Below are 19,056 nucleotides of genomic sequence, written 5' to 3'. Positions count from 1 at the left end.
TTTACAGTGTTTCATGAGTAATTTTGCTATGTTTTGTATATGTTATTATTAATGTTGTCCATTTTAGCTACGTTTAACTTTACAACTGCTAACTGTTGCCAACTGCTCATTGGGAGCTATTGCTTTGTCGTTATTGTATTTTATTTAATGTTTAGGGGCAGAAGCTGCTGGACTGATGTTAACCACCAACTTGATTTTCTCTTTTCTTACAATAAATCCAGTGAACTTAAATGCGTCTGTGACTGGACCTGTGTCACCTCAGGTCCAGTCAACCTACTGGAGCTGAGACGAATATAGAAGGTATACATATATAAAGTTTCTACAACTATTGGAAAATCGTAAAAGTGAGGCCCACCTCCACTGGAGTTCATTTTGACCAGAACATGATCTCCGTCTGATTTGACTATTGCTGACATCACTTCCTGAACAGATGAGCTTATGGGGAGCATCAAGGAGAGAGCTTTGCTGTCTGCCTTGTAAATCTCATATAACACTGAAGGGAGAGGAAAAACAAAATAAAATGTCAACATTTTCTCATTTAATGCTTACACTGCAAAAACACAAAATCTTAGTAGGTATTTTTGGTCTAGTTTTAAATGCAAATATCTGATTACACATGAAACAAGACAAAACTAACTTACAAGTGGCACCTCTGCAATATATTAGAACCTGTTTTAAGTCAATAATTAATATTGATAAGTATTTCATTTACAACTTGGCATTTTCCCCATGTTTAAAATCAAATAATCTTCCAGTGGAACTAGTACGTTTGATCAATAAGAAGCAATTATTGACTTAAAACAACCTCTTATATTTTGATGACAAGTAACTTGTAAGTTAGTTTACTTATTTCCAGTGGACTAAGATACTTTCACTAGACACTAGACCAAAAATACTTGGTAAGATTTAGTTTTTGCAGTGCAACATGAATCAGCTAAACTTTCTCTATGCAACCTAAAGTGCATTAGAGAGAAATACACATAAGTAAAAATAGACTGTTACCTAAACAAATCATAAATAAATGAGGGATGCATGAGAAAACAGATAAAAACAAGATTATTATAAGGTAATAAATATAAAAGAAGTATTGCAAAAAATGGCTTTTTCAAATATGTATATTATAACTTTTTGCATTATTTTTTTATTCAAAAATATGTTAATTCTTATCTAAGGTATCTTCTCAACATGCCAGCATATTTGGTAAAAAGTGTGATGGTTTCACAATTTCAGAATTTAGGTACAAATAAAAGCAAAATTGTTGAATTTCTTCAACCTATAAACCCCTTCACATTATTGGCACCCCTGATAAAGACTAAAAAAAAGACTAACAGTTATGGAGACCTGAATACTTAAAGACACTCTGCTACAGTTCTCAAACAGGTGATTCACAGCATGAGTGATTAAAAAATATAAACTTGGTTTTTGTGCAGATTTGTTTGTCACTGTTTAAGCTTTCTTAACTGCTCTTTCTGTAGCTTTGGACAGATTTAGGTGAGTATTCTCTTGTAGCTATTTCATAACTTATGAAGATCAACATATCTCTAACTTAATAGAAATGCAATAAAATATCTTGTGCCAATATATTTGAAGAAGGCACTGAGCCACTAGGTGTCACTGTTCTTGTGCATTTAAAGTAGAAACGTAAACATAATGGGTGTTGGCCGCTGCACTGGTGATAAAGGATGTTTGTTGTTGGAACGTGTTTGTTTGCACATATGAACTGGAATATTAATTTCTGCATATCTGATAGGTAAAAAACTATTGGAAGAAGGACATTTGGACTATTAAGTCAAAATAAAAGGATGCAATCAGAATGCATAAATAATAATCTCTAACATAGTAGAACTAAAGAGAAAAAAGATAATTTTTTTTGGTTTGCCTTATTTAATGCAAATCAGTAATGAGCATGGACATTTTGAAATCTTATTTTAAAAACTTTAAGTAATACAAATAAAACAGTTGATGTACTTCGATGTATAAATGTGTTACATTCTCGCTGATTTACTAATTAATTGGTTTGTCTGATTTAAGATCCAGAGCGTTGCGCACCTTTATCCTGTTCTTTGATTGGCTGCAGCCTCCCAACTGGCTCCTCACAGCTTGAAAACCAATCAAACTGGTGATTCTGCCGAATGCAACAAAATGACTCGGTGATCAGTGAGAGAAGGTATATATTGAAATTAAAGTGTATTAATGAGTGTGTTAGAAGTGCTTTTCTAGTCATACTGGCCACTCAAAGCACTAGACAACAAAAGCATCAATTATAAATAAAAACTCACCCTGCTCAGCGACTGATAGCCGTTCTCCATCCTGTCAATTCATAACAAAGATAAAAATGGTGTTCCATAGTATTATTTAGTGTTCATGAATTAATTTCTTCCAAAAATAGCAGGAACTAAGTGAAAATATTTACACTTTTGTTCTTCTTCTTTCCCTAAACTGTTCCTTCAGGATGCTGGACAAACGATAATCAGCTGCAACCTCCTTTTTCAGTTTCTGCTTGAGCCAAGAAGAGAAACAAGCAGAAGAATTACTCAAGTGTTATCTCATTAATAAAACTGATTATTTGTTCTTTTTGTATTTAATGATGATCAGTTAATCCGAGTCTGATTTCTCACCTCCAGAAAGTCCCCAACTTCTGGATCTTCTTTCAGCAGAAGGCCGTACAGCGCCACCCACTGGGCAATCAACTTCACTACCTTCTGTTTGGTGTTTAAGATGTAAGCAGTCTTCTCCTGATCTGAGCCTTTGGACAACTCTGCCTGGTAAGTGCAAAGATGGTTAAGGGTCTAACACAATCAGTAGACATTATAATTTTCTGCAGCACTCCCCAAAGTGTGAGTAAACTGAAAACATTGGTCAGGATATTGATGCTGCAAAGCTAAGCACAGCTGGCTGGACGGCATGAAGACTTTATGTGTGAGCAGGAAGTCGCTCACGCAGGGATCTGAGGGGAGACAAACATCACGATCAATAGTCAGCTCTGATCATCTGGAAAATTAGAAAAGCATGGGAATGTGGTTTAATCTCACCTATAGGATCATTTCCATTGGAATCCAGCTTCAGTGTGTCCAGTAGATGTTCCAGGATTTTTTCAGGTGTTCCTGACATAACTGTGTATCTGTAACAAAAAGGAAAGGAAGAAAACTTCTTTAATGCCTTGCACTGCTTCATTGTGCTACCTTGGGCTTAACCAGGGTCTATTATTTATTTAAAATATTTTTTTCCAATTCATGTAGTAGGGAACATTGCTTTTTCATAAAAGCACTGACAAAAAAAATCTTGTTAGATCTTTGGTGTGTATATTTGGGTAGATTACATCACAAAAGGCACATAAGCTTTCATTAGAGAACATTATGGTGGATCAGCAGCTTTTGACATATAGTACTCTGACAACATTTACCTCAAGTCAGGATAAAAATTACTATTATTAGACAAATTGTTAATGGCTGGGCTGAAAGAACAAGACAGTATTTTCAGATGTATAAATGAAACACGAAAGAATACAGTCCTAGCATTTGTGTTGGGGAAGAAATATTTGAGTGTGACTCACCTGCTGTTGGCTGCAGCTCCCCCCTGACCATTGCCGTCTGCGCTCTTCTCCAACACAAGGACGGTCTTCCCATGCTCCTCCAGTCGCACCGTGTTAGCCTCCACATCCTGGAAAACGGAGCAGAAAATTGCAGTTTTGTTGGTGACATGTTGCAGGTAATGGAGCTCTCATGTAAAGTTAGGAGGATGTCAGACAAACCTTAAGGATTCGAATGAAATCCTGTTTGTCAACACGGAGGAAGTGGCAGTTGTCCTCTCTCAGGATGATGGTGGCGGCACGCGGCGCATCGTTCAGCAAAGCTAGCTGCCCAAAGTCCTCGCCCTCATGCAGCGTGGTCACGATGCCCTGTTTGAACACAAGTCACATGAGCGTGACAAATCTTTCAGTAAGTGAAAAACAGCTCAGATCTGAGTGAAGCTATGAGCCGTGTTCAGGGTTACCTTTCCATGTGTGATCACGTTCACCGAGCCTTTCCAGATGATGTACCAGGAGGTTCCTTTATCCCCCTGACTGAACACTGCATCACAATAAAACACAGTCAGCACCAACATCGTTCACCTGCACACATCTTTGTCAATAAATTACTATGACAACCCCGCTTACATTGCACCTTTCCTATTATATGCTGCATTAACTCTCATAATCACGAGCAGGGAGGCACGATAGAGAGCAAAAAACAACAGAAAAAAGTTAATTATCTGCTCGCCTTTAGTGTAGAGAAAAATGAATAAAGGCCTAAAGAGGCTGAATGCTTAAAATTGTATAAAGTGAAGGAGTACCGGCATGAATCCTATTATGGTGTCATATGTGTATTAATATTAATATTATTAAAATACATTAATATTCAGATGAATGCTGTTTAGCAAGATGCAGAGGAACTCAATATCTTATTTGACCAGATTGTTAAAGGCGACCTACTATGCTTCCTTGAACAGATTAAGATAGGTCTTATCTTAATTAAATTTTTTGCACAAAATCATTCTTAGATAATGAGATTTTAGTCTGCTGAGTTCACTAGCAGAGTCCTTTCAGAATAAGCTATTTTATTGTGCCTTCACACTTTAAATCCAAATAAACTGACACTGGCCAAAGCTGACGCTGGCCACGCCCCCCAGCTCAATGTTTACACCTGCATGTTAACATGGCTGCAACATCTGCAATTATACAACCGTATGTCTTTAAAAAGCAGAAGTAGAGCCTCCTGCACAACCAAGCAGCAAGCAACAAGTGGTTTCTGGATGGTTAGTCAACACCAAAACACTTGTACTTTCCAGAAGCCATTGTACAGCATAGAGGTAAAACCAGCTGACCAAACGTCCTGGCCCTCAGCGAGGGTTGCAAGGTAATGGCCTGTATATAATTGCTATCCTTTGTGGACCAGAGAAAATGCACAATAAATTCTAATTTCAAAACCCATTTCTTGTTTTTAAAAATTGCTAAATTTGTATATAACAATTCCACCCTAATAACAAATTTAAAAGAATCAAATGACCAAATAAAAAAACGTTCACACCCATGATCAACAAAACAGAAAGGCTCCACCTATGTTGATTTAGCTTGCTAATCTGAAATGAAGTGCAGACACATAATCCCATGTAAGTCATCAGTTATTAACTATCCAGTTTCCCTCTGTAAGAACTAAGAGCCGGTATGAGCGATAATATCAGTAATGAATCACTTACAGACTGTTCCAGACTTGACGTGGGATTCAAACACCAGCACTGCGGCCAGCTCCTTCCGCACCTACAGACACAACACAGTAAAGACAGGAAGCCTAGCATTAGACTATACAGAAGTGGATTATTAACTAAATAAAAGCAGAAACATAAGGGATGTGTTGAAGCTAGGAAAAAAGGACTGACTGAAGACGAGAGATGAGCAGCGGCTTTCACATGGAGCAGCTCCTCATAGATGACCTCGATGTCCTCGGCGCTCCTCTGACTGGGACTGCACAACCAACAAATAATCAACGTGAGCATGGCATCTATCTGTCCTGGTTCTTTACACTGGCACAGGAACCTCAGACATATTTTAAGCAAATCATGCGACTACTGATTTATACTAGGGATACAAACAACTGATTACCTTATGATTAATTATTCACTAATGGTTTATTAGAGTAAAATTAGCTCTAATTGTTTAACTAGTAACATCCATTAGACCTTCTTTTAGTGTTGTAATTTGGCCGACATTCAGTAGAGGGCATCGTTGATCATCTTTAATAAACAAAGCCAGTTGACACAAAGATGGTGGAAACATAACAGAGCAAGAAAGAGAAATGGTCCAAACTGTTGTGGGATGCAAAATGTACTTTATGCGGTTCTGTTTAGAAATTAAGCTTTTAAGTTATCACCTTAATAGTACTCGTTGTACTACTAAGGTGAGGAGGATGTGATGACAGAAAAGCTTAGGGGAAAACAGAGAAAATATTTCTTCATGGGCAATCACAGATGAACATCTCTCCGTTCATTGGGAATTAAGTGTTTCACATATTTTATTCTCTTATATTTTTCTGTTGAGCAACTTCAGAAGTTTCTGTTTTATTATATCTTATACATATGTTTAATTTTAATAATGTGAGAAAACCACAATTTTTTGTTTATTCAGTATGCAGCTGACACAAAATAATCTTAAAATGTAATGATGTTTTTTTAAATTCAGTATATTATGAAAAATGTAGCCCTTATGTTATGAAAAGACAGTCGACAGGTTTTTACTAGGGTTGTTAAGAAAATGGCTGCTTATTGATTGATAAGATCAATTGGCTTTAGATTTACTCATTAATTAATAACTTGCATCCCTAATAAATACACAACAAACTGTCCAGCTTTACATGCTGACCATTTGCGTAGAATCATGGTGAGCAGCGCATCGGGGCCCAGCTGAGACAGCAGGGACAGAGCTTCATGCAGCTCGTCCTCCAAGTCCTTCTCGTTGGAGACATGGTTCAGGCCAAACTCCGAGTCCTGGAACCGGTAGAACTGTGTGTCCTTGTCAAGGAAGTTCGGATCCTGTTTCACTGGAAACATTCACAAAAAGGGAAAAGACGGTAGGATTAAAAAATTCGTTCACTTCAAATACAGAAAAACAGTGCCTGTAAAAAGAATTCACCTCTTTGGATGTCTCACCCATTTAACTGAATTCCCAAATAAGTCATGTTGAATAAGATTAGAAAAATATATTTAAAAAATCATTTAATTTCAACAAAAATAATTACAAATAAAAATATGTAACATAAATTAAATGTGTGGAGACTCCATGGTCAAGTGGCAGATGAGATCAAAGTGGAGTAACATCACCACAAACACAACAACCCATTGTGAAGCATGGTGGTGGCAGCATCATCCTGGAGGCAGTTTGGTTCTATCTGCAAGAGAACTACGACTTCAGAGAACATTTATTTATCAGCAAGATGACCCAAAGCATTTAGCTAAAGCTACGCAGAAACGGTTTGAAGAAAACACGGTGGATGTTCTGAAAGGGCCCAGTCAAAGCTCAGACCTCAGTCACATGGACGACTTGTGGCTGGGTTGAAATGGGACGTTCACAGTCAATTCCCATGCAACCTGGCAGCTGTATCAGTTTTCAGTTTGACATTAAAGTTGTTTTTGTCACAAAAGCCACATTTTGTTGATTATAATTGATTTATAAATAAAATAATAAAAAGGGTAAAGCATCCAAGGAGCTGAGTACTATTTACAGGCTCTGTAATTTCCCCGTCAGACGTTTTGACCTTGCGGTAAATTTTGTTTTCAGGTAAGAGCTTCATAAAAATCCAGATACATGGAAATAAGTAGAAATGGTTTCTGAGTTTCTGTTAGCTCCTGATGAAGCACTTCTGTCCTGATTAGAGTGTTCTCCATCAGAATAACAGAGCATCATCTCAGAAGCATGAACAGCGAGAAAACCCTTGACCCAGCAGAAAACACTGCCAGACCGATGCCACGATATTCATGGTCACTGAATTTCAAGCTATTCAAACCCTTCTGGAAAATGTTTGAGTATGCTTCTGCTGCAGAGATTATCATCAGCATAAATGAAAGACATTAAATATGGAAGAATCATCAGACATCCATCATTGGTATGCATCTTCAATTACGCAAAGATCCAATAATTTCATGAATATTAATACAATATGTCTTGAGATCAGCTGTTTCATTGTTGTTTTATTCATGTTTGTTAAAATTGTTATGTTTTGACAGTATGGTATGAGACAAATAACATCTAAAAAATCAACTCCTCTAAGTAGCAATCTGCAAAAATGCACCTCTCCATGTCAGAAACAACCAATCAGAGCCAGGAGTAATGACTTAGTGCTGTCAAATAGGCTTGTGTATGTGCTGCTAAAAGGCACAAAAATAACTTACTGCCAGGAGAACAGCTTATCCGATGTCATTAGTGGATATGCTAACTAGCCTTAGCATTTGTAGCTAATGCTAAGGCCATGTTGTGGTGAACCACCTGTAGTGTAGCAGAGAGCAATAAGGAGGATGTGAGTTGCATGTACACCAGAGTGATTGACAGCACTAAGACCGTCGTCCTGGATCTCTGGTTGTTTCTGACTGAGTGGTGTATTTCTGTAATTAGCACTGGGAGCATTGGGAGAAGGCAGAGGATCCTTTTTTTCACATTTTATCTGTTTTGTACTGTAACAACATGACAACATTTTTCCATTTCAGTTTTCTAAGTAAAAGATACAGACTGCAGCTTTAAATTACACATAACTGGACTATACTTTTTTTTACAAATTAAATGACTTCTAAAGGCAATCAAGATTTTTATCAAAATGTGAAGTTTTCCAAGGCAGAGTAAGGGAATTTTCAACATTGAAGCTGGATTTAACGTCCTCACCATGAACGAGGATTCCCTCGTCCACCAAGACCTGCCACATTCCAACAGCCTGACTTCTTGACTGCAGGCATTCATTCTGTTTCATCAGCCAGTCAACCAACTCCTTCCCTGAGCAGCACTGCCTGGTGGGGAAATGATGCAGATTATAACACATGTAGCCTGTATTAGCTGAAGGTAATAACACTGTGAGCTGAAGTACCTGTGTGTTTTCAGGTGATGCTTCCTGTCTCGGATCAGGCCAGGGTTCTTCTCGATCATAACGCTGTACACCGACCTCGCAGCTTTTACGACACGATCTGAAAGAAACTGAATAGAAATGACGAAATAAGGTTAAGTGGTTTTAATTTTGATGGATTTTACTGGAGGTCTTAGACAAAGCAATACAAAGTATGTTTAATTGTGAAGAGGAAGAAATATAATTTATAGTTTACATTTTTTGCAAGCATTCAGAGTCTGAAAAGTGTGGTAAACATTCACTCTCCCTGAGTTTATACGTTGTAGAGCCGTCTTTTGGAGAATATCTGTAAAACCTTTGCACAATTAGAGAGTTAAGTTTTTGGTGATTACTTTTTTTTTTTTTACAATAAAGCTTCTTCTATTAACTATTTTCAAATCTTGCCAAGAATTCTCATTTGGATTCATTTATCTGCATTATTCTATATCGCATGTGTCAAACTCAAGGTCCGTGGGCCAAATCCGGTCATCCATATGTTTTTACGAGGCCTTCTAGACTCTAGAAATAGAACGTTTGAGATAATAGTGTACTTAAATCTTATTTTATCAATTAAATCAGCAGCTTTATCTGTATTGTGTCAAATTATATTAATGTGAAAATATGTTTAATATTATTTTAGCCGTTTGTTATAGGTACTTTTATTAAGATTTTCTGCCACAACTGGCATTTTGAGGACATTCTTGATACTGATGTGGCCCAAAATGAAAACAGTTTTTCATGCCTGTTTTATATCATTGAATATGATAAACCTTCACCCTAGTTCTTCTCGGTTTAAGCTCCATCCATCCTTCTATTAACTTTGTGACCAGGTAATGAGAAGCATGCCAGCAATATCATACTGACTCCATCACATTCAGGGTCACCAGAGAAACCTGATGCACATCTACTGACCCCTTAAACAGCTTATTGGGAATGTTTGTGTGACTTTCTTTCAGTGATGGCTTTCTTTTTGCTGCTCTTCTAGATTTGTATGACTAATAGTTGTCATGTCAATAGATTATGTCATCTGAGCTGTGGATTTCTAGATTTATCTGGGATCTTGTGTCTAAGAATGCAAGGCAGGGTACGAAGGTATTTGCATTTCCAAGAATTTGTAACAAAAACAGTTAATTTCACTGAAACAGACAACTTCTGCAACATTATCAAATATATAATTATCCAGAAAATGCTCTGACAAATGTTAGTTTACAAGAGAAAAGGAGGGACGCACTTTTCATCACAGTAATCCCCCCTACTTAAACCCACCCCCAGTGTGGAAATCATGTGTGATGGCGTGTACATCAACATCGTGAGTGGAGATTTCTGTAGGTGTTGAAGTGTGACTTAATGTGTGTGAGTGTGGGTTGCATGAGGGTGAGAACGCGTTAAAAATGGCTCTGCGAAACTCTCCCACACCCCACTGAGTTCCCAGCCTGTGCAGCTCGTTCTGTAGCTGGTACACAGCAACAACAAACTTTCGCCTTCTCACCACCCTCTACGTTTTTTATCTTTTCTTTGAGCCAAAACTTTCCATTGAAAGTCTGAAGCAGAAGCACAGAGGTGGGTTTCCGTCACTTTAGAGGGCTTACAACAGCTTCCTGTACACTGATAGTGTAACAGCAGCCTACTTAACACTAATCCCACCTGAACTTACTTTCTAGTAAACCAGGTCAGTTTTCTGGCCTAATCTAATACCTGCCATTATGTGGACTTATTCTGACCTGAAATGTCCCCACATTTTCTGCGCGCAGACAGATTTAGGTCACCACAATGTGATTAACACAAGTGTCCACATGCAACTCAATGAGCTCTGGCTTAAAACATTAAACGACTAGAGATTGGGGCCCAAAGTCTGTCAGCCACTCATGCACACAAAAATCTTATGTAATAAAAAAGGGCTTGGTTTATGGCTTTGTAATACCCGGTAATTCAGGATGCTTCAAGTTCATTGCATGACCTACATTTTATGACTGAGCGTGGTTTGCTCCTCCCAGTCTTGTTTGCCTACAGACACCTCCTGCACGTCTTGTGATTACAAGAGTGGCTCAGACGCTTGCATGTTTGCGTTCTGGATTTTCTTCAAGAGGCTGTTGTTTGCCCAAGGTGGTGGACTTGAGATCCGCAGAGCTCCACATTGACTGTGTGCTATTTTATTTAATATTATTCGGTAAGTGGAGTTTAGAAAGAACTATGATTTATAGAGACAGAAAGACTACAGCACACTGTTTAGCATGTACAATGTTCTGAAAACATTTTGTTTTCTCTTTGTGTCACAGTTTTATGTTTCAGACTGAACTAAAGGGTTTGACAAACAAACTATCCTGCCCTCAAAAAAGTAATTATAATCCTGTAAACTTAATAAGCTGGCCCTCCATCAGCGCCAGCGACTGCTGTCAATCTTTTGTGTTAACTGGGAATAAGTTTTACAGACCTGTAGAGAAATTAAAGTTAAAACACAACAGCCCGTTAAGTCAAACAACAGAATGGTGATTGAATTAAAGTCCAGATTTTGACTAAGTCACTCCTAACCTTCAGTTTGTTTTGCGAGTCACATATAAGTGGACTTGGAAGTGTTTTTCAGATTATTGTTCTCTGCTGCATAACCAAAGTGCACTTGAGCTAAGAGTCACAAACTGGAGGGTGGAAGTTCTCTTTCAACTGAAGAGCAGAATTCATGGTTCAATCTGAGGTTGAAACAATCGGATTAATCGCAATGAATCGATAGTGAAATAATTGTCAACTAATTAAGTAATCAATTATTAACTAGAGTATACAGTTGAAAAATGCAAATTTGCTGAAAAGAGAAAGATATCAAGAGCAGCATTCAGCCAAAAGTGTACAAAATTATATACATTTTGTATTTAAGATAAAAAAAAGACTTTCTTCATTTGTAAATATAGTCAACCCTGAACTCCTCAAGACATAGTTTTAGTTTCACTTGGTTCAATTTCTGTAAAAACTCATATTAAGCACCTGTTGTTATCCAATTATTCATCAGTTAATCCAAAACATAATCAACAGATTAATTTTTAACACTGTTACGTCAAGCAGAAATGACTGAAATACTTTCAGATGTTGATGTTAAAAGTATTTTCTTTAGCTGAAGATGCATTTCTTTGCTTCAAAAGATCAAGTATCCACTAAAGAAATGCAGTGATATTACATTTTAGGCAATAGAATATTTATTTTATTCTTTAATTTTTTTAAGGAATTTAATAATTTGCACTTTTTAATGTATTTTTAATAATGCATAAAAAGTTTAAGTGGTTAAATGAAAAATCTGCTGAATGTAGCAATTTTTTTCAATTGACTAATCGTCAAAATTATCCACCATGTTTGACTGTCAGAATTATATATATTTTTTAATGAATTATGTTAGTTTTTTGTCAGATGTAACTAAAATGTGTCACTTTTCTTTAGTCAGTCCACAAAATAAATTCAGTCAGTCTTTGGGAATGTCGAGATGTGTTATTGGCAGAAATGAGACCGTTTGTTTTCTCAATTGTGTTTTTTGTCTTAGAATATTCCTTTGGATGCCATTGTTGCCCAGCTGACCTTAACTGAGGCAAGTAAGGCCTGCAGCGCTTTAGATTTTTCTATAAGTTAAAAGCAGCATTTTCTATTCATTCCCATCAGCTGTGTTTGATATCAAAAAGTGTTTGATCATGTGAGTCGTCTAAGGTTGACGAACATGGTTTTTACACCACTGTAAGCCTCAGACGCAACATGGGGGTAGTTAGTGTGAGCAGAGGCGTCTGTGAAACCTCCCTGGAGTAAGGCTGTCTGGAGGTCACCAGTGTTCCCAGTGTTCCCAGGGGCCCGTTTTCCCCCTGAGACTCCTAGAGTCACATTCTCAGGCATGTCAGAACCAAAACGTATGTCCCTTATGAGACGACTTTCCATTACCTACGCAAGTTCTTTAAAATAATCACTTCCAAAGCCATATGTCACAGAGAGGTCTACCCCCTCACTGCTAAACCTGACAATTATGTAAACATGCAGAGTGCAGAACTATTTTTCATTTTATGCAACATATTTGAACTCTCTCAGCTGCTGTTTTTATTTGTGGCCTTGGGTTTACACACTGGTGATCTAGTCATGTCATATACAGCTATAACCCTGTAGGTAATTGCTCTAAGTGAGTCTAACTGTATAGCAAATATACCGTAAATCTCACAGGCTGACCTGCCAAAAGGTGTGTAAAACAAAGAGCAGTTAAATATACTGTCAGTCTGTGTGCAGCAATAATTCAAACATACAGCCTATATACAAGTTCTCGAGGGAGCAAATGTATGAATCTTAGACCAAGGAATACCTTAAAAAGGTATTCACACATGCAAACTTTTCATATTTTTCCCACAAACTTCAGTATATTATATGTATCAATATGATACAAAGTTTTACATTTTTTTAGAAAGCTCAAAATGTGCAAAGGTTGGCATGCAATCACACTTAGCACCTAACACTACTCACCATCCCTGAACACACTGTCCCCACATCATGTAGCATTATAGTATTGTATTTATAGAGGACCTATTATGCAAAATTCACATTTTGCAAATTTTGGTATTCAATTTGGGTCTGAACTGCTTTTAAAAGCAGCCCAAGTAAGACACCCAGCAATAAGTTAATGTTTTTTGGTGCCTGGAAAATGAGCTGTTTCAAAAACCTTTGGTATGTAAAGTCACAAATCAACAGGTTCTGTCCTTCACATATCCACCAAAGCTCAGCCCATCATCTGGCAACCCAAGCAGAGCTCCAGCATGTTTCATTGGCTGGTTTTACGAGTGTATGCGCTGTACAATGGCTGCTGGAAAACACCAGGTTTTTTGTTTTTACTCATCACCCTAAAAACCACTTGCTACATTCTTGTTGGTTGTGCAGTAGGTTCCACTTCTGCTTTTCAAAGAGGTATGGTTGTATAATTGCACATCTGTTTGCAGCCATTTTTATGTGCGACTGTAAATGTTGAGTTGGGGATCGTGGCCAGCAACTTATTTGGATTTAGAGTGACAAGCCCTAAAACGACTCATTCTGAAAGTAGATCACAACAGGCAGAACTGACCACAATAAAATGTCATTATCTAAGAATGATTTTGTGGAAAAAAATTTGTATAGTCCAACTTAAGCTGTTCAAGGAAGCATAATAGGTCACTTTTAAAGAACAATACTCAACTTCACACTGCAGTGCATCGAAACATTTAGTCAGCCTTGTATGGCAGAGCTGACGCTCGAGTACAAGAAGAAGATTATTGTAATCTGTTCTGTATTTCACGTGTGTCTTCAAAAACTCACTTCTAATCTTGAAAAAAAGATGACACTTTAAACTGCGAAAAATCCCCCAAAAACATGCAGTGTAGTTTTATGCTTTGTTGTTATGGGTGGAACGATTAAGAGAGTAGAGTTTTCCACTCTGTCTCCTCTGTAGGCGAGACGTTTCTTTGTGTCTTTCTCTCTGTGTGACCTTAGTGGGATGTGCTGGGTGAGAAGCAGCACAAGCAGAACACTGCGTGAGCTGACGAGCCGCGTAGCACAGCTCCATGGACTGACTCTGACACCTCTCTCTTTCTGAGAAAAAGACAAAACAGTTCTTCCGAAGGACACACATTCATCTTGTCATACACCAGAAGGGATAGTGCTGGTCATAAATATTGGAGTTTCAATTATTTATCTGAATTGTTCTGTCAGGGTGGAATGATAACAAAGAACTTTAACAGGTTTTTTAAAAAATCAACAATAATTGAGTCCACAGGTTTGAGTTTATTGTGGAGTTTCTCTGATCCACACAGGGTGTAAGAGGTAAATATAAACATATACCACCATAAAAATTTGAAGAAATTTAACTTTAAGAAATTGGAGAGAAGCTACTCCCTTTTTGTAGCCAATAACCACCTTCTGGCGTAAGTCTGACTGACTACATGACCACTCTGCTTTAACCCTGCTGGTTTTCAGACCCAGGTTTTAAGTATTTCCCATACATTTAAATAAGTTTGAGGCTAGAGTCACTCAAGAATCCTAGTATGAGGTTACTTTATTATGAAATTAATTTAGTGTATTGCACCAGTTTCATTAGCAGAAAAAAACAGCCTACACCATGCTACCTAAATGCTCAAACTTTGTCTCGTCTGACATAAAACCTTTGTAAAAGTTTAGGCTTATGCACGTGGGCAAAAGCAACTTTTAGCTGCGTTTGAGCTTCTTTCTTGATGGCACCCTCTCAGTCCACATTAGCTTCTTCTACATGAGAATGGCTTTAACCAGCTGTTCCCCAATCATTGCCGGCCATATTTGTCTTCATTTGCAGATCCTGCATGGTTTCTCCATGTTTTTTGGAACCACCTAAATAGTGGTACAAGCTGGACCAAGTCGGCTTCTGCGCAAAAGTGATTTGAGTGACTGCAGAAAGCATTTGTTGATTTTTCTTTGGATTCCTCCTTGACCAACAACATCTCAATCACCATTTTTAATCTGCAAGGAGGTTGTAGTGAGAAGGCAAACAAACTATAGGTCAATAAATGTGGAGGAAAAGCGCATACAGCGTCAACTAGACTGGGCAACCAGTAACGCACAAGTACACCAAGAGACTTCGATAATCAGGAACTACCGCCAATTTGGCTAGACGTGAACCAGGCATTACCCAGGTAGAGTGACACTTGACAATGGAGAAGAGGCTACTGGTTTCAGAGACAATTCACTCATAATGATTGTAATAGAGTGGTTTATTGCCTCTAGTGTTAAGATATACAGACGTACCTGTTACAGGGATAGTTCATAGTAGGCCAGCTGATTAATGTAAGATGTTTGGGACTGAAGTTAAAACAAAGAAAGGAGTTGGAGTTGTTGTGTTCTGTGTTTAAAGCACATATCCACGTTTTCCCTGCTTTATTATTTCTAAGACTTTAACAAAGAAAATCACAGTGAAGTTAAAATACTGATGCATTTTATTTTGGTTTGCACTTTAATGATCCTTAGGTTTTGGTTTTGAAGCTCCCAACAAATTTCCTACATCTAAGATCAACGATACCCAATAGCAAGTAAGTTGAAAATTAGTGGGTGACTTCTGGATATTTTCAAGCATAAGTTTTAATACCTACTCTGGTATTCTGATTTATAAGCATCATTATTTTATTAAAAACAATCAATCTTATCCAGTGTGACCATAATGCATGATTTTAATACACGGGGTTAGCATTTGGAGCTTAGCAACCAAACTGGCAGCTCATTGTTTCTTTCAGAAAAAAAGTACTGTTTTTGATTAACCTAGATTTGAAAGATACACTTTACTTCTCCAGTCAAACAGGACCCACTGAATCTAACCAGAACTCACTTTCCATGTTGAACTGCACTATCAGTGCTTTTAAAGTTCCTCTTCTTGGCACAACACTGAAAAAGTCGAGATAAAACAGCCCAGGGGGTCTGGACTGGATCGAGTAGGACTCAGGATCAGTTATCCATGAGCCTTTAAAGTGCCCTTTAGACTTGTTATGGCTCTCTGGCTAGGAATGTGTTTCTTAAGACTTACTTGAGTGGTAGTGCAGGATATTGGAACAACAAAAGGACCCGTTCAGCACTTTTAGAGGATGCATGCGCCACTGGTCTACATGTTACTAGAGATCAGCAGAAGCAATGCCAAGTGCTTGTCAGTGAGTGATGATGAAGAGATTTACAATTTTTGAAGTTTGGGAGGGTTTTATAATGGATATATAAACAACAGTAATTCAGTAATTAGTATGAAAGTATTAAAAAAATCACAGGTTCAAGTTTTTCTTTCTGCTACTCCAACCATTTAGCCCTAATTTGAGAAACTGCCTTGTGATAAGAGTTTTTCTTCAGCCGCACAAAGAATAAAGTACTGCAGACCTGTCCCTCCCCCACCTGTTGCTGTGCACTGCCAATTAGCTGACTGAAAGGAAGCTTCTATACAGAAAAATCTGTCTGTTGGATTATTCCTGCTTGGGAAAATAACATAATAATGTGAAAACTAAAGATGCTATAAAGATGTTATACTCATAAATCTAACCCTACCCCTAAGACTAGAGTGTTATAATGGCTATCATATTTATTTATTTTAAATAAAAGATTTTTTCCTCTTAATTTTTTGTTTTAATATTGTGATATGGAGAAACCTTGGTATTTTTTAAATGAAGATTAATATACTGTGAGAATCTCAACCTGGTCCAAGCCTAAGAACCAATTTACCTGTAATCAAATGTTGTTTAGATAAAATTGTTTTTCTAATAATTCGTTCTGGTTTTATCAGTCTCTACGTTTTCTAAGAGATTGAGTTTCAAATCACTCATCTCTTCTGAAATCACGACTCTCCCACTGTTCTTCGGGAGTTTAAAAACACACACTGGAACATTCAATTACTCTTGGCTGTGGGGAGGATATGTACTGAAGAATGTTTGGCATACACACCTGCTTCATAGTGCCCTTTGGATCCAGGGCCTCTGGCAGTGGAGTCTAGGAGAAAACAGAAAGAGAGGCTTTATTCTCACTTCCTCTGATCTACAGAACGCTTCAAACCTCTGAAATAAAACACTTGAACTTCTGCAGACTACCGGCAGCATTCTGCTCCAACTATCTGGACTAGTTGTTGATGATAATCTTGCACTAAATAAACAGCTATTACCAGGCTGGAGTGCTCAGATAGTGGCAATACTGCTGTTATTGTCATAGAGATGAAGGTCAACACAAATATTACCTACATTTGTTTCCCTTCTCTGAGACTGTGTGATGGAGACAAATTGTCTCCATCACAGAATAGGTAGGTGTCAAGTGGGTATAATCAGTGGGTGGAGAGAGGAATATGCACAGTCTGTTTCCTCACATGATGCTGTTTTGCTTTCAATTACAAACAATTTTTTCTTTTAGCAACAGGATTTTATTGTTGCTTACTTACATATGTTTTCTTCTGGATATTAATTTACTTTTTCCACTCTCTGAGTTAACATAAGACTCTGCAAGGTTATAGCTGCACTTTGATCTAACTGGGACTTCCTCCTTGCTGCCTGGTTTTTATGTTTTTATAACCATTTCGTTATTACTGCTGTGTACCTGTGTTCCCACGGTAATTGTTTTCAATAAATCTAATTTTATAGCCTCATAAAAGCTCATCTTGAGCAGAAATGAATTAGTCATTTCACATCTCCCAAAATGTCCATTAAATCCCTCACATGTCATTGTTTGTGATGTGCCACAGGGGTCAGTGTTGGACCTAAAGTTATTTATTTTGTGAACAAACATGTACAGTCTTTAATAATCTATGTTTTTAAAAACATTTTCTCAAACAGCACTAATATTTTTATATGGTAAAACATAGATTTTCTTCCATTCTTTGTTTTTTCTAATATAGAAGTGGGTTATAAATTAAACAGTGCAATAAATCTGGTTTTATAAACTTGCTTGCAGGATTATTGCTATTATAACTTTTTGATTGCTACTATAGTTTACAAATAAACTTCAACTATGATATTTTCACAAGACACAGTGATTTATTGAGGTTTTAATCATCGGGAATACAAAAGTTGAACATTTTAAGGTAATAATGATTATGATGCATATATCAGTTTTTGTGTGAATGTGAATTGACTTGTACATGTGTAATAGAGGATTGTGTTATATTTATAAATTTTTGATAAATGAATTGAATAATTAGAACTAAAAAAGAGATTCTGATGCTTTTTGAGTAAATTATATGCATAACTGTGATCATGAGATTATCCATGTGTTGTTTATATATTTGATATAACGGAGCATCTTGAATTAGTGGACTGAAGTTGTATGAAAAGATTTTTTTAGAAAGTAATCACATGGCATCGCTGACAGTGACATATTCAGTAGCTGGTGACATTCATCCGGAAGTTGTGATAAGATCTTCACGTCACTGATAAACATCACTGTCTCTATTCCTTCTGCAGCCAGACTTTGTGGCGTGTTTTGTCTGGTCTGCAGTTCGGCCACATGATCAAGGCATGAATGACAAAATATTTTCCCTTATTCAAGAAGGAAAAAGTCTGAATTTGGGTGAGCGAGCGACTTCTATACAGTTTTTAAAGCAGAGCTTATAACCATAACTTCTGAATATGCTAATTTTCAGGCAGTACACGAGTTTCATCAGTGGAGACTCAAACAAAAAGAAATGTAATCAGAACTACAACCAACAATGTGGAGGAACCAGTTGCCTTTCAGGACTCCAGGAAGACACATGCAGAAAAGACAGGCGATGCTGATCTGCTTTTTATCTGCGTTAAAAGTAGGAGTTGCAGAAAAACAAGGGTCAGCTGTTGGTTTTAATTAAGATAATTAGCTCAGTTCTTACAGTCATTGTGTTTAATTGGATCAGCAATTGAAAAGTGAACTGAAAAGAGCAAATCATTAATTATATCAAATTGAAATGTACAACACAGTTACCACGTAAAAGCCCTCAGGCACTGCC

General features: G+C 37.3%; 1 protein-coding gene across 3 annotated transcripts in view; it reads right to left on the bottom strand.

The window, feature by feature from the left end:
- rapgef3 (Rap guanine nucleotide exchange factor (GEF) 3) overlaps window positions 1-19,056 on the bottom strand; it is a 34,672-nt gene that overhangs the window by 5,730 nt on the left and 9,886 nt on the right. For 2 of the 3 annotated variants that reach the window (XM_028010285.1, XM_028010283.1), the window contains 16 exons: window positions 17,037-17,081; window positions 8,604-8,710; window positions 8,405-8,526; window positions 6,395-6,572; window positions 5,416-5,500; window positions 5,236-5,296; window positions 3,994-4,070; window positions 3,752-3,898; window positions 3,554-3,660; window positions 3,033-3,121; window positions 2,869-2,947; window positions 2,619-2,769; window positions 2,414-2,499; window positions 2,280-2,310; window positions 2,050-2,125; window positions 356-493 (listed from right to left, as the gene is read on the bottom strand). In XM_028010285.1, coding sequence (XP_027866086.1) covers window positions 356-493; window positions 2,050-2,125; window positions 2,280-2,310; window positions 2,414-2,499; window positions 2,619-2,769; window positions 2,869-2,947; window positions 3,033-3,121; window positions 3,554-3,660; window positions 3,752-3,898; window positions 3,994-4,070; window positions 5,236-5,296; window positions 5,416-5,500; window positions 6,395-6,572; window positions 8,405-8,526; window positions 8,604-8,710; window positions 17,037-17,081 — 1,579 coding nt within the window. The remainder of the gene's footprint in view (window positions 1-355; window positions 494-2,049; window positions 2,126-2,279; window positions 2,311-2,413; window positions 2,500-2,618; window positions 2,770-2,868; window positions 2,948-3,032; window positions 3,122-3,553; window positions 3,661-3,751; window positions 3,899-3,993; window positions 4,071-5,235; window positions 5,297-5,415; window positions 5,501-6,394; window positions 6,573-8,404; window positions 8,527-8,603; window positions 8,711-17,036; window positions 17,082-19,056) is intronic. The other variant, XM_028010284.1, reaches the window with a different exon arrangement.

Source organism: Xiphophorus couchianus, chromosome 24 (assembly GCF_001444195.1).
Source record: "Xiphophorus couchianus chromosome 24, X_couchianus-1.0, whole genome shotgun sequence".
NCBI classification, from domain to species: domain Eukaryota; kingdom Metazoa; phylum Chordata; class Actinopteri; order Cyprinodontiformes; family Poeciliidae; genus Xiphophorus; species Xiphophorus couchianus.
Note: the sequence above shows the minus strand (reverse complement) of the source record. Positions and strands in the feature narration are given on the sequence as shown.